The 14,195-nt window shown below is 47.5% G+C and overlaps 1 protein-coding gene across 3 annotated transcripts in view; it reads left to right on the top strand.

Annotated features, from left to right (window-relative positions):
* The window catches only part of LOC147008403 (uncharacterized), a 60,407-nt gene that overhangs the window by 45,182 nt on the left and 1,030 nt on the right, over window positions 1–14,195 (top strand). Inside the window, exons 7-10 of one of the 3 annotated variants that reach the window (XR_015053403.1) lie at window positions 7,392–7,568; window positions 7,814–7,951; window positions 12,472–12,649; window positions 12,895–13,032. Coding sequence is in view for 2 of the 3 variants with exons in the window: in XM_085864776.1 (XP_085720902.1) it covers window positions 7,392–7,568; window positions 12,895–13,112 (395 nt within the window). In the remaining variant the exon portion in view is untranslated. Of the gene's footprint in view, window positions 1–7,391; window positions 7,569–7,813; window positions 7,952–12,471; window positions 12,650–12,894; window positions 13,935–14,195 lie in introns of those variants that run through there. The other 2 variants (XM_085864779.1, XM_085864776.1) reach the window with 2 other exon arrangements.

Genomic DNA, 14,195 nt, shown 5'->3' with positions numbered 1-14,195 from the left:
ATAACACATACTTATCGAAATAACTGAACGACGGGGACTCTGGCTCTCTGTGTGCAAATGGTTGCCAGATCCGAAACAATATCAGGGGTACAGATCACAGACAGAGCAGCGGGGGCAAGGCCAGGGAGGAGATGGTCGAAGACAGAAAGACCACCGACCTGCCTCCGGTGAGAGATCCAACGACTCAGCTTGAGATCCCAATGATCAGGGAGTTACCAATGATCCAAAAAGTCTTGGTTTCCACAGCGTTAAGTCGAGCTCCGTGTGAGGCATGAACACCACCCCGGAGGGGGGAGCAGTGATCCATCAGACTGCGGATGAAAGCTTGGTAAATGGTTTGAATCTCAGGTGTGTCAAGGAAGGACTTCGCACAATGGAGGATGCCAGGTTGGCAATTGACTTTGGAGGCCAGCTTGGAGATGTGGCTTTCCTAGTAAAGATCATGGCAGATAATGAGACCCAGAAGCTTGAATGAAAGGACTTCTTGAACACGATTGTTGAGAAAATAGATGGGGGGGGGGGGGTTCGAGACGGTCCTTTCGGAGAGACATGGTGAGGGTGTGAGTTGTCAGGACAGACCGGAAAATGGATGGAGCAAAACACAGAAAGATCCGAGAGGAAAACCTGCTGCCCTCTGCAGGAGAACTAAAATTGGGACAGAAGTTCACCTTTCAGCATGACGACGACCTGAAGCACACAACCAAAGCCACACTGGAGTCGCGAAGGAACAAAAAGATATCCAGTCAGAGCCCCGACCTAAATCCAATCAAAAATCTGTGGCATGATTTCATGATTGCTGTCCATCAACACTCCCCATGCAGCTTGACTGAGCTTGAACAGTTTTGTGTGGAAGAATAGGCAAATATTGCCCAATCAATGTGTTGGCACTGTCATTGCTTGATCCCAACAGAACAATCCCAACAGACTCACAGCTGTAATTGCTGCCAAAGGTGTTCCACCAAGTATTAACTCAGGGGGGTGGACACTTATCCAACCAAGATATTCTTGTTTTGTGTTTTTAATTAATTTTACTGGAATTTGGAGAATTTGTTTTTTAATTTAGAAGTTGTCGGTGACGGTGGGTAAATAACGGGGAAAACGTCTGATTTAATGTAATTTAATTCCGGGCTGGAAGGCAACAAAAGGTGAAAAATTTGAAAATTTGGTGTAGACTTTCTGCAGGCACTGCAAATACCCAACACCATGGACACTTTAAGAAGATGGCCGGATGGAGTCAATCAGGACAGGTGCAGATTCTGTAAGGTAGAAACAGAAAACACCATCACCATCTCTTGGGATGTAAAAACCTCATGTCAGAACACCTGTACACACAAAGGCACAACAAGGTGTTAAGATCAATCCACCAACACATGTGCAAAAACATCAATATCCCAGTCTCAGAGAACTCTTCCAAGTATGAACCAAATGTGATACCAGGATCTGAAAAAGGAACCTGGACGTTAAAGAGCGCTGATATTGCACCAGTTAATCAGAGCAACGGGAGTGATTCTGTGACAATATAAAAACTAGAACAATCATCCAAAGCAATTTATGAGAAGAGAAACTAGCAGAACAAGGATCTGTATGGGTTTGAAATCCTGAAAAAGGAATCACAAAACATCGAAGGGAAATGCCTTGAGGGATCACCTTTGTCATGATTACATCATCACTTCACGGCATAATTGTTGATCCAAATTCAGATGGAGATTTCAATTTGATGTTTTATTGTCTTATTGACTTCATAACAACGTTTTTCATGGAAATGTGGGAATTTCACAACATTCCAATCGGGAGTGAATATAATGTGGGTCTTCGGGATTTTGCGAACAATCTTCGGCACCACGGGCAAAAAATTCCAAAATGTCAGCTCGAACCTCAGGATCCCCCTGTCCCAAGGGAACGACATGTAAATGGATCAATCCACAAAAGTGTATCACTGCACCCCTTAGCTGGGCGTGCGGACTAGTTGTGGTTGGAGTAGATGTTGTTGTAGTTGAAGGAGTCTTGGAAATAGTGTTCAGGATTTTCCATGGGATTCCCAATTTTTGGTGCTTGTTTGGTGTTTGTACTTCTCAACTTCATTTGTTTGTTTGTTCTTCGATTTTCTTTTCCAGCATGATGAGATGTTCCGCATCTAATGAACTTCTTTGTCATAAGATTATTTAATGTAATTTTAGGAGTGATTTTACACAAACAATGACATCATAATGTGAAAAGTAGAAGTGATTCATTTAATTTTGGTACCCTTGCCTCACCTTGCACTTCTTGATGCCAGAGAAACCAAGTCCGTCACAATCATTGGAATCTCCAGCAATGAAGCTGAGTCTATGGTTCTCTTACTCTCACACCGGTGGTCTCTCTGTCTTCTCCAGGTTCGTTTCTGGTTCTGCACCCCTCTGCCTTGCTCTGTACCCCCATCCCCGAATTTTGCTCCAAAGGGCTTTCTTCCAGAAACCAACTTCTGTTGAAACTCCCAAAATCCAGGCTCTTTGCTCACCTCCACTCATTTGTTACTCCTTTCTCAAGCCTGTGGAACCAACTTTGTCAAACTGATGAATCTGACTCTTCCGTCTTCAAGATAGCTATTCAATTCACCAACATCCCTCCCCCTGCCCCCACCATCCATATTCAAGACATTTCCCCCTCTCCGAGCCTTCCTTTCCTCCCCAAACCCTCTCCAAAATAAAGCCCTCCACAAACCGACCTTTTCCTTTCCAGATTAATGTACTTTTCCCCCTTATTCCTCACCATCCCTTTCTTTTACCATCTCCACTTTTCCTTTCCCCCTTTTGCTGTGTTTGAGCTTGCATTCAGCTTGTTCACCTCTTTGTCCACCCACCTCCCTCTGATCTCATTCTTTCCCATGCCCATTCTTCATCCAAGTGACCCTCCATTATACCTCTACCCTGTTGAAGTTGTGTCCCCGCCTCCCCCCCCTTCCACGATGTTCTTTTTGTTCTGTTATGTTTGGGTCTTTTCTGTGTTCAACGTCTCCCATAAGTGTCTCAAATAATAATTAATGATTGGAAAAGTTGTTGGGTTTTGGGGGGTTTTGGGGACTCCTCTGTACAATCAGTATTTCTGTATCCAACGGGTGATATTCCAAGCATGTGTCAAAGAATTTCTCAATTCCTCTTGTACATTTGAGTCAATTAAAACAGGAAAAACAACTACAAACATCGATACGGAGAATCGGAGCAACACAAGCAACGCACTCTTTCCCCGACTCTGCAGTGCATAGAAACTTTGAATTATTTTGTAGTTTTCAGTGAGACGAGGTCTGTTTACCCTCCAAACATGCTGACGCCATAGCTGACATGTTGAGGGCTCAGGGAAGAATCACTCGCAGCTTTGTTGCAGCAGCCATCTGGGGGTCAGCTTCATGTTGAAGGGATAAGGAATATTTATGAACTAAAGGTTGATAAGAGTTTTCAGAGGGGGTGAGATCATCCAACCATGTTTTGATCATCCTCGAGACAGAATGGTGTAAAGACTGCAGTCCTTTGGGTGCTGGGATGGATCACAGATGGCTCCTTAGTCCGGAGGTTCGAAAGTCGCATTGAAAAGGCGAGGGAAAGATGTTGTTGCGGTTCTCGGAACCGCATGCATCCAACAGATAGTGGTCCAAGACAGTTATTCCATTAATATACGTGTAGATAGTCCCTTCCCTTTTGTCTAGTGGGACAACAGGGGCGTGCGTTGCGATGATCTCATAGCTCGGTTTGCTTCCATCATTTCTTCTTCATTTCATTTCTACTCCTCTGATTATTCCTGAGGTAAATCTGAGTCACGTGCGCCCCTCGCTGTGAGATGGGTCCTCCGCAAAGGCCAAGCAGGTCCGACACCAACAACCCTCCGTACAAAACACAGCGTGCCAAACGCACTCGCAGCGGTAATTTCCACCCGATGGTGTCTCCACAACACAGGAAACACACCCAGCACGACGCCCACGCTGGCACGGAACGCGTACCGAGGCCGATAACAGAAAGACAACACCCCACCACGTTGTGCATGATACGGGCAGCACGTACTTTTCAACCCATTGCTGGACTACTTATATGGATCGGGTTTCGTCCCACGTACACGATAGCAGAATCACCCGAGCGCTGGGCACGTGCCTCATGGCGGATCCACGCGCACTGTACGGAATGTGCTTGAATGCAGACCCGTACGCCGCTCGCGACTGTTACCATACAGAGCCGGGCACGAATGGACACATCTTACTGTCTATGCATGGGTTCGCCATAACATCGTACCTTCGGTCCTCGCGGCCCGCAAACGTCCCCTCACCTCTATGACCAGTGAAGCTGCGGTCGGGCGGGAGCATGTTGTACAGTTTGGGCCACGTTGGCGCACACGGAGCGGGCGCGTTGGCCAGCAATGTCGGGGGCGAGCGGGCGTGCGTGCGAGACCGACGCTGGCCTCGGCCGGTCATCAGGGCAAGGCCCGGGGGTTCTTGCAAGACGATTCATGGCATGGAGTTCGGCGTGGGCAAATCGTGTCATGTCGTGGGGTCGGAGTGAGACCTTCCCACAGCTCAGGGTCACCTTGCCGGAAATGGAGTGTTGCAGTTTCCGGCCATTGTGGCCGGGCCGCGCAGGGGGTCGGGGCCAATCAGAACACCCGAGTCGGGTGACGACGCCGAGTTTCGGAGTGGCCCCCCACCCCGCGCTGCGAGGAGTATAAAGGTCTGAGCGGACTCCTCGTTCTCTCTCTGCTGCCCTGCCGCTCAACCTGGACCTCGACTCCACCTTCTGTCATCATCACTGGGCTCCTCTTCCTCTTCACCACCCACATGACGCTGACTACACCCTTCCAACTCAAGCCCCTCCTTCACGCCCACGGTGGCGAGGAGCGAAGCGTCAGTTGGGGTACCGCACCACGGAGCACTCCCCCCAAACGTATTGGGGGCTTGTTCGGGTTCCGCGTATCAGTTATACAAAGGTACCAGTTATACAAAGGTAGCCTCAACTCCTCTCCTGTCTTGCCTCAATCCCTCTTCATCGAATTTTCTGTGTGTGTGTGTGTGTGTGTGTGTGTGTGTGTGTGTGTGTGTGTGTGTGTGTGTGTGTGTGTGTGTGTGTGTCCTGGCGCCTGTCTATGTAAGTAAGCCTGCAGAAGATCGTTATTATTATTTTCGGGTTCGGTCTGCTCTGTGTCCGCTTTTATAAGTTGCTTGTTTATTGCTGCACCACACCTCTCTCCCCTATCGCTGCACAACACACCCCAATAAATCTTGATCGCACCACATACCTTTCCTCGCCCATTGTTAATAAATTTTTATTTGGAATGTTTCCTGCTCGTTTTTGTCTTTTCTTCCATTGATCCATCATGGTCCGAATCCTAGCTAACCCGGGACTTTATTCCCAACAATCCGTTCCTTTTAGCACTAAGCCGGTACGTCCTTGGCAGTGTTGCTCGGCTGCATCCAGTCTGGTGGAGTGATCCGGTTCGGACAAGGCATACCGAGGGCGTGTTCCCCGGTAATTAAATCACGTGGTTATTTTTAGGTAACCGGATTAACTCGACGGAAAACCCTAAGTCACGTGGTTCAGTTATTGGCGTCCACGGTCGGTTAAGCGACCCGCCGCGTCACGGAATTATCCGTGTGTGACGGCCTACAATTCCGGGGAGTCTGGTGGGAGCCGAGATAGCTTCCCCAACCTCGTGGTCTTCTCACCCGACCCCCGGCCTGCAACAATATATAATCTGAAGCTGACAAGAGTGTAAGAAAATACCTGGATATCACCTTGAGCAAACATTCCATTGAAACTGACATAGTGTCTCCAACCAGACTTTCAGACACCAATATAACTACTGGTTGTACATGAGAATCCCTTAATAAGCACAGTATATAAAATAATTGGTAATTCTGTTACACTGAATTGTAATTAAAGATTAATTGCAAGGCCAATCTGTTCTGGGGAAGAAAAGGCACTTTTTACCAAGCAGATTGATCCTCTTCCAGGACAAATGATATATAAGGTCATTTAAAATGCAAATATATATTATTCTTAAAACAGATGCATGTTCAAGCACATCGATGTAATAATCATGTTGTATTTGAGGATATTTCTCATGAAAGGGTTCCAACAATACATTTACTTTTCAATTAAGTTTAATTGGAAACATTTTATTTGTTTCTTTTTATCACCCTCAACCCCATAATGCTAATTTTGGAGAAATTTACATCGACACGTGCAATACATTCTTCTGACGCATTCCTTTTTGGGAGGTGTATAAGCATTGGACTGCTGCGTCCATTGCTCCTGAAAATAAACGTTAACCCGGCGAACATACAGGAAAAAAACATGTGAGTACTGCTTTTATGCTGATATAACACATCGTGGTTCTATACCTGAGATAATTCCAGTTATGTTCCCACTCCCCCCCCCACACCTTTGGGTGAATTAACTTTTTCCTCAAAACTTGATGGAATCAATCGGAACTTGCACAGACACAATGTCGGAGTTCCCTCATTAATCCCTGAAAGTTTCAGCTTCCTCGGTCAAATCCTCCCGGAGGAGTAGATGATACATTCCCATATACATACCCACATACATATCCATATACATACCCACATACATACCCACATATCCATATACATACCCACATACCCATATACATACCCACATATCCATATACATACCTACATACATACCCACATATCCATATACATACCCACATACATACCCATATACATACCCACATATCCATATACATACCTACATACATACCCACATATCCATATACATACCCACATACATACCCATATACATACCCACATATCCATATACATACCCACATATCCATATACATACCCACATACATACCCATATACATACCCACATATCCATATACATACCTACATACATACCCACATACCCATATACATACCCACATATCCATATACATACCTACATACATACCCATATACATACCCACATATCCATATACATACCCACATACATACCCATATACATACCCACATATCCATATACATACCTACATACATACCCACATACCCATATACATACCCACATATCCATATACATACCTACATACATACCCACATATCCATATACATACCCACATATCCATATACATACCCACATACATACCCACATATCCACATACCCATATATAACTCCGTTATGGAGGGAAGATTGTCGATAAATACAAAAACAGAAAATAAAGAATGTTGTTTCGCATCGAGGGAATTATCACCGACGAACTCGGACTCGATTTTCCACTTTCACAACAATCTGAAACACAAACAATCCGTGAAAACGAAACGTTCAATCTTTGTATTTATTTTAAATCATGGACACATGATGTGGCGGGAACCAATCAGACACCGCGATCTCGCGGTTCGCTTTTTCCCCAAACAGCTCGCGGTCTTCACTCGGTTACCACAGCGTACCGTCCTTCACCGACACGACGTGCGGTCCACCATGACTCGAGATCCACGAGCGGCTCCGATGGAGGATACGTGGTCGTTCCAGGAGGTTCTCCGGAAGACCGCGGGTCCATGGTCGGTTCACCCGAGGACAAGGGGTCCAGACCCGGTACGTGACATTCACTCCGTACCGAGAACTTGTGTTTCCCGTGCTGATCCGTGCTGTGTACTAACACAGGAACTCATTGATTTAGTGAATGTCACGATATCTGTAGTGGAGCCGGAATTGAATTGTGAATGGAAATCCCATCCATGACATGTTACCCTCCCTCTTGTACATGTATGACATCATTTTACACCTCATCACTTCATTCATCATTAGATTTATCTTTAATCTCGTTTGCAACAAATCAGATGAGGATTTACTTGTGATGAGGGGCCTCTGCGCCGGCACACAATGTCCTGTTCTTGAGGACTGCAGTGGCTGCTTTAACGTCCTTGAGGAATCACTGGATGAGAAGACAAGAGACTCACCTTTGCTTTCAGAGGAAGGTATGCTCACTGATGCAGCACCTTCCCTGTGCATCACCATGTTGGGAGTTTGTAGCTCATCCTGTAACAACCTTATTTAAGGCCAAATTATGTTCAATATTATATTTAAAGATGGGAAGGGTGAACTTAGCAACAACTAAACTAGTCGGCTGTTTGTAAAGCAGAGTTGGTGAGACTTTACCAGTAAACTAATTAATTCCTGCTCGATGGATGGAAGTCACAAGTTCAAGGTCAAAGTTTGACCCAAAATCATTTTTCACGAAATTTTGACCTGAAGCTGTGACCTCGACCTTTGTGACCTGCTGCAAGAACTGTCATATAACCATTGTCACGGGATAGGTGTGTTTGTACCGACTCTGTTTATCTGTTTTGGAAAAATATCATAAAGGTATACCTGGTGTTGGTTTAATGGTTCGGGTGGTGGACTTGGTTTACTTGGGTCCTGAGTTCAAATCCCACTTGACTGTTGAATTAATACCAGGTGGGGTTGACTCAGCTTGTCATCCTTCTGAGGTTGGCAAAGTGATACCAGCTTGCTGGGATGATTGAGCCGTTTGAGTATCCTGTGTCAGAGTGGTCACCTGTCCAGGATTGTGTCCAATAACCCAGGTAACTGCCGTTGCAGCAGTGATGCTCTCTCTGTACAGAGTGTGGTCTTCATGGATGGATCATAAAGGACACGTTTAACAACATCACCCATCACTGAGAGTCAGGGACATGAACTTTCATGAGCACCTGACTTATTGCATAATTTATCGTTAATCATAACCTCTTTTAATTGAGGAAAGTGTGAAAATGTAATGTATAAAGCTTAATTCGCGTTTGTTTACTTGTTTACCAGCAAATACGACCTGTCGCTTCGCTGATGGGAATATTCAAGAGAGGAGGGAGGGGACGAGGAAAAGAAGGGTTGGGAAGGATAAAGGAGAGGAGGGAGGTGAGAGGGGAAGAGGGAGAGAGGAGGGAGGGGAAGGATAAAGGAGGAAGAGAGAAGGATCGGGTGAGCAGAGAGGATGAGGAGAGAGAAGGATGGGATCGGAGCGAGACCAAAAGGGGTGAGGAAGAGGGATAGGGATGAGAGAAAGGGATAGGAGTGGGATATAGAGGGATAGGGGTGAGAGAGAGGGGGAGAGAAGGGGGGAAAGTGTGGAGGGGGAGAGGAGGGGGGATCCAGGCAGATGTGACACCGAGTTTTACACCCATCTGGGAGACAACGCACATTTATGAATCACCCTGCCTGTGAAACACCGGGATGACACTTTATGGCTCTGTCGGGATGCAAACCCAGGCGAGACATTTGAGAGCGATCATGCGTACCTCTTGGCTATCCTGCTGTGATCTGCTAATTGATTGCTGTTGAGGGAAGGGGAGGCGGCACAAGGGGATGGGAAGGCAGCATGAGGGGGAAGGGGAATCGTGAGGGGGGAAGGGGGCATCGTGACGGGGAAGGCAGCTTGAGGGGGAAGGGGCATCGTGAGGGGGGAAGGCAGCATGAGGGGGAAGGGGCATCGTGAGGGGGGAAGGGGGCATCGTGAGGGGAGGCAGCTTGAGGGGAAGAGAAGGCAGTGCAATAGGAGCAGAAGGCAGCACGAGGGAAGGGGAATGTTTCATTTCACTTGTTTCAAGCGGAGGTTCAAACCAAAGCAAACAACAATGAGCTTCGCAGTGAAGCGGAGGTGAAATTTGCTCACGCCATGTGCAGATGGAAGCGGCAAGGATCGTTCATTATGTGGAGGGATGGATTCATGTCAGCTGACTTCCAAGCAGAGGGAAGTTGATCCCGGGAAAATGATGGAGTGAATGGAGCAGAATGTTTGTAAGTAAAATGTTCCCTCGTTTGATTAAATCCGTCAGGGAAGTGACGGGTACTTCTACTGGTGGAATACATAAAGCTCAATTATTTTTTGCAGCGTCTGGTGTGGCGAACGCTGCTCTCAGAGAGCTCGGGCGTTGTTGTTGTTGTTGTTGTTGTTCTTCTTCTTCTTCTTCTTCTTCTTCTTCTTGTTCTTCATGTTCTTCTTCTTCTTGTGAAGACAAAACCTTAGGACTCGGCTCTTTTATAGACAGGATCCGGATCTCCTTAAATACTAAACACCTCTATAGATCCTCACATTGAGGGTGCCTTTTGAGAGCGTCCATCATGAACTTTTATATATTGTTGCGGTTGAGGAAATTCGCAAACCACCATTCAGGTCCCGTAGGTGAGATATCTCTGTAAGTACATGTGTAGTTCGCCCAAACCCGTTGTTTAGAGGGAATAAATGTGATCCATTCGGGCTGCGACCCTTTGAGATAGCCGTGTTTCTGTTCTATCCTTATTTTGAACCAACCACGTCTCAACCGCCATCACACAACAACCACCAACCGCAACGCCGCTTCACAACAACAACAACGCCAACAGCCACGACCTTTACCTTCACAACTCGCTCCTGCAAACATCGCATCACCGCCATTCCAAACGTCGCCATGGCCATAAACCACCACAATAAACCCTCCACCACCTTCACCTCTCCTTCTGCGGCCATTCCCGCACCACTTGTGAACGCCGAGCGTCAGGCTGTCCTGGCCTCGAACGGGACGCGCGCCAAACCGCGAGTGCAAAGTGCGGCCTTTCCGAGGAGAATTCGGATCAGGAATGATACACGCCTACTTCTGATCCGTCCAATCAGCAAGCGCGGGGCGGTTTGGCCCCGCCTCCAGGCCCGTCGGAGTAGAATCGGGATATACAAATTCTCGGATCAGGGGAGACTCACGCCCCTTTTTCCTCCGTCCAATGGGCGAGCATGGCTCCACCCCCGAGCTCGTTCTGATCCAGAAATTTGCATATGGGTTCTCCTGCCGGCCTATAAAGCGCCGAGCGCGGGGTGAATTTGGCAGTCAGTTTTGGAAGAGTCAGTCTGGAGAGGTCGGAGAGCCGAGTGGAGCTGGCAGTCTGTCGGGGTTCGGAGTCTGTCGGGGAGCTGCAGAGAGGGGAATCCTGGAGCTTGGAGCGCGGTCGAGTCGGGTTGGAGCGCGGAGTGAGTCAGGAGGCGAGGGCGTACAGGTGGTTTGCTGCAGTCGGCTGAGGAGAATGGCGGAAGAGACCGAATAGCTCGGGTCCGGTCCGAGGCAAGGAAGACGGCGGTCGGCGACGAGCTCGTCGCGGGACCCAAGCAAGCCAGCTATCCTCTTTCCCCAGAGCATCAACAATTCCCCCACTCCCTTCCCCCCCCCCCCCGCGCTGAGATAGTGCGAAAAGGGGGCCCCGTTCCCACCCAACTCCAAGCGGTGCCAACAAAACCCGCGAAGGAGCGCGGAGTCGGGGCGCCGCCGCGCCCCATCATTGGCGGCTCATCACAAAGACACGGGGAGGATCCACCCGGTCTCGCGGACCTGACCACTCTTTCAGGTCCCGCGCAAATATTGGCCCACAGGCCCCGTCTGCCCCCTCAAAGACAAGGGTGTCTTTGAGGGTTGCCCTTTTCTTTTGCTTTTGAGTAAATGTGTTGTGGGCGCCGTCTGTAAAGTAAAACTGTGTAAGTGTTGCCATGTGCTCGCGTAGTCGGTAGTAGATCTGCATTGTTGTGTTTCTTTTGTAGCATTTGCTGTAGGTGCATAATTGTTGTGATTGTATATGTGTGCTCTCCGTGTGCCGCGGAATAAATGTGCATTATGTTGAACTGTTTTCCCGTTTTGCTTCGTCTTTTCTTGAATTGAATCTCCATCTTACTTCACGTAAAGGGTTGGTAGTGGGCTTAATACGCCCGATAATTAATCGGAACCGTCGAGGTCGACGATATAACACCGCTCGGTTATCCCGATAGTACGGAACGGGTCGCTTTAGTGGCCTGTGTCCGGAGTCGACCTGCGGCGAGGTGCGATCGCCCGGTCTACCCTCCGCGTGGGTACTTAGGTCGGTCGAGTTTGGCGAACAACCCTATCCCACGCGGGGGGCCGATTGGCACGATCGTGGTGAGGCCGAAAGGTCCACCCGTGACTAGTTCCCGGCGTTAGTCCGAGAGGGTCACGACAGAATTGTCCGTCCGGTGGGCGACGTGCCGCGATTCGGGTTACGTGGCCGCTCGCATGCCGGCGGGCGCGAATTAGCAACAATACATTATTCTAAAAACAGATACATGTTCAAGCACATCAATGTAATAATCATGTTGTATTTTAGGACATTTCTCATGAAAGGGTTCCAACAATACATTTACTTTTCAATCAAGTTTAATTGGCAACATTTTATTTGTTTATTTTCATCACCCAACCACATACATACCCACATACCCATATATAACTCCGTTATGGAGGGAAGATTGTCGATAAATACAAAAACATAAAATAAAGAACGTTGTTTCGTGTCGAGGAAATAATCATCGACGAACTTGGAATCGATTTTCCACTTTCACAACACAATCTGAAACAAACAATCCGTTAAAACGAAACGTTCAATCTTTGGATTTATTTTAAATCATGGACACGTGATGTGGCGGGAACCAATCAGACACCGCGATCTCGCGGTTCGCTTTTTCCCCAAACAGCTCGCGGTCTTCACTCGGTTACCACAGCGTACCGTCCTTCACCCGACACGACGTGCGGTCCACCATGACCCGAGATCCACGAGCGGCTCCGATGGAGGATACGTGGTCGGTCCTGGAGGTTCTCCTGAAGACCGCGGGTCCATGGTCGGTTCACCCGAGGACAAGGGGTCCAGACCCGGTACGTGACATTCACTCCGTACCGAGAACTTGTGTTTCCCGTACTGATCCGTGCTGTGTACTAACACAGGAACTCATTGATTTTGTGATTGTCACGATGTCTGGAGCGGAGCCGGAATTGAATTGTGAATGGAAATCCCATCCATGACATGTTACCCTCCCTCTTGTACATGTATGACATCATTTTACACCTCATCACTTCATTTATCATTAGATTTATCTTTAATCACGTTTACAACAAATCAGATGAAGATTTACTTGTGATGAGGGGCCTCTGCGCCGGCACACAATGGCCTGTTCTTGAGGACTGCAGTGGCTGCTTTAACGTCCTCGATGAATCACTGGATGAGAAGACAAGAGACTTACCTTTGCTTTCAGAGGAAGGTATGCTCACTGATGCAGCACCTTCCCTGTGCATCACCATGTTGGGAGTTTGTAGCTCATCCTGTAACAACCTTACTTAAGGCCAAATTATGTTCAATATTACATTTAAAGATGTGAAGGGTGAACTTAATTACAACGAAAACAAGTCGGCTGTTTGTAAAGCAGAGTTGGTGAGACTTTACCAGTAAACTAATTAATTCTGCTCGATGGATGGAAGTCACAAGTTCAAGGTCAAAGTTTGACCCAAAACCATTTTTCACGAAATTTTGACCTGAAGCTGTGACCTTGACCTTTGACCTGCTGCAAGAACTGTTATATAACCATTGTCACAGGATTGCTGTGTTTGTACCGACTCTGTTTATCTGTTTAGGTAAAATATCATAAAGGTATACTTGGTGTTGGGTTAATGGTTCGGATGGTGGACTTGGCTTACTTGGGTCCTGAGTTCAAAACCCACTTTACTGTTGAATTAATACCAGGTGGGGTTGACTCAGCTTGTCATCCTTCTGAGGTTGGCAAAGTGATACCAGCTTGCTGGGATGATTGAGCCGTTTGAGTATCCTGTGTCAGAGTGGTCACCTGTGCAGGATTGTGTCCAATTACCCAGGTAACTGCTGTTGTAGCACTGATGCTCTCTCTGTACAAAGTGTGGTCTTCATGGATGGATCATAAAGGACACGTTTAACAACATCACCCATCACTGAGAGTCAGGGACATGAACTTTCATGAGCACCTGACTTATTGCATAATTTATAGTTAATCATCACCTCTTTTAATTGAGGAAAGTGTGAAAATGTAAAATTTAAAGCTTAATTCGTGTTTGTTTACTTGTTTACCAGCAAATACTACCTGTCGCTTCGCTGATGGGAATATTCAAGGGAAGAGGGAGAGGAGGGAGGGGACGAGGGAAAGGAGGGTTGGGAAGGATAGAGGAGAGGAGGGAGGTGAGAGGGGATGGAGGTGAGAGGGGAAGAGGGAGAGAGGGGGAGGGGAAGGATAAAGGAGGAAGAGGGGGAGAAGAGAGAAGGATCGGGTGAGCAGAGAGTGTGAGGAGAGAGAAGGATGGGATCGGAGAGAGACCAAAAGGGGTGAGGAAGAGGGATAGGGATGAGAGAAAGGGATAGGGGTGGGATATAGAGGGATAGGGGTGAGAGAGGGAGAAG

Source organism: Eptatretus burgeri, chromosome 19, assembly GCF_056783735.1.
Source record: "Eptatretus burgeri isolate ZD-2024b chromosome 19, Ebu_testis_v1, whole genome shotgun sequence".
In the NCBI taxonomy this organism is placed as follows: domain Eukaryota; kingdom Metazoa; phylum Chordata; class Myxini; order Myxiniformes; family Myxinidae; genus Eptatretus; species Eptatretus burgeri.
The sequence above is the reverse complement of the archived record's forward strand: the minus strand, read 5'-3'. Positions and strand labels throughout refer to the sequence as shown.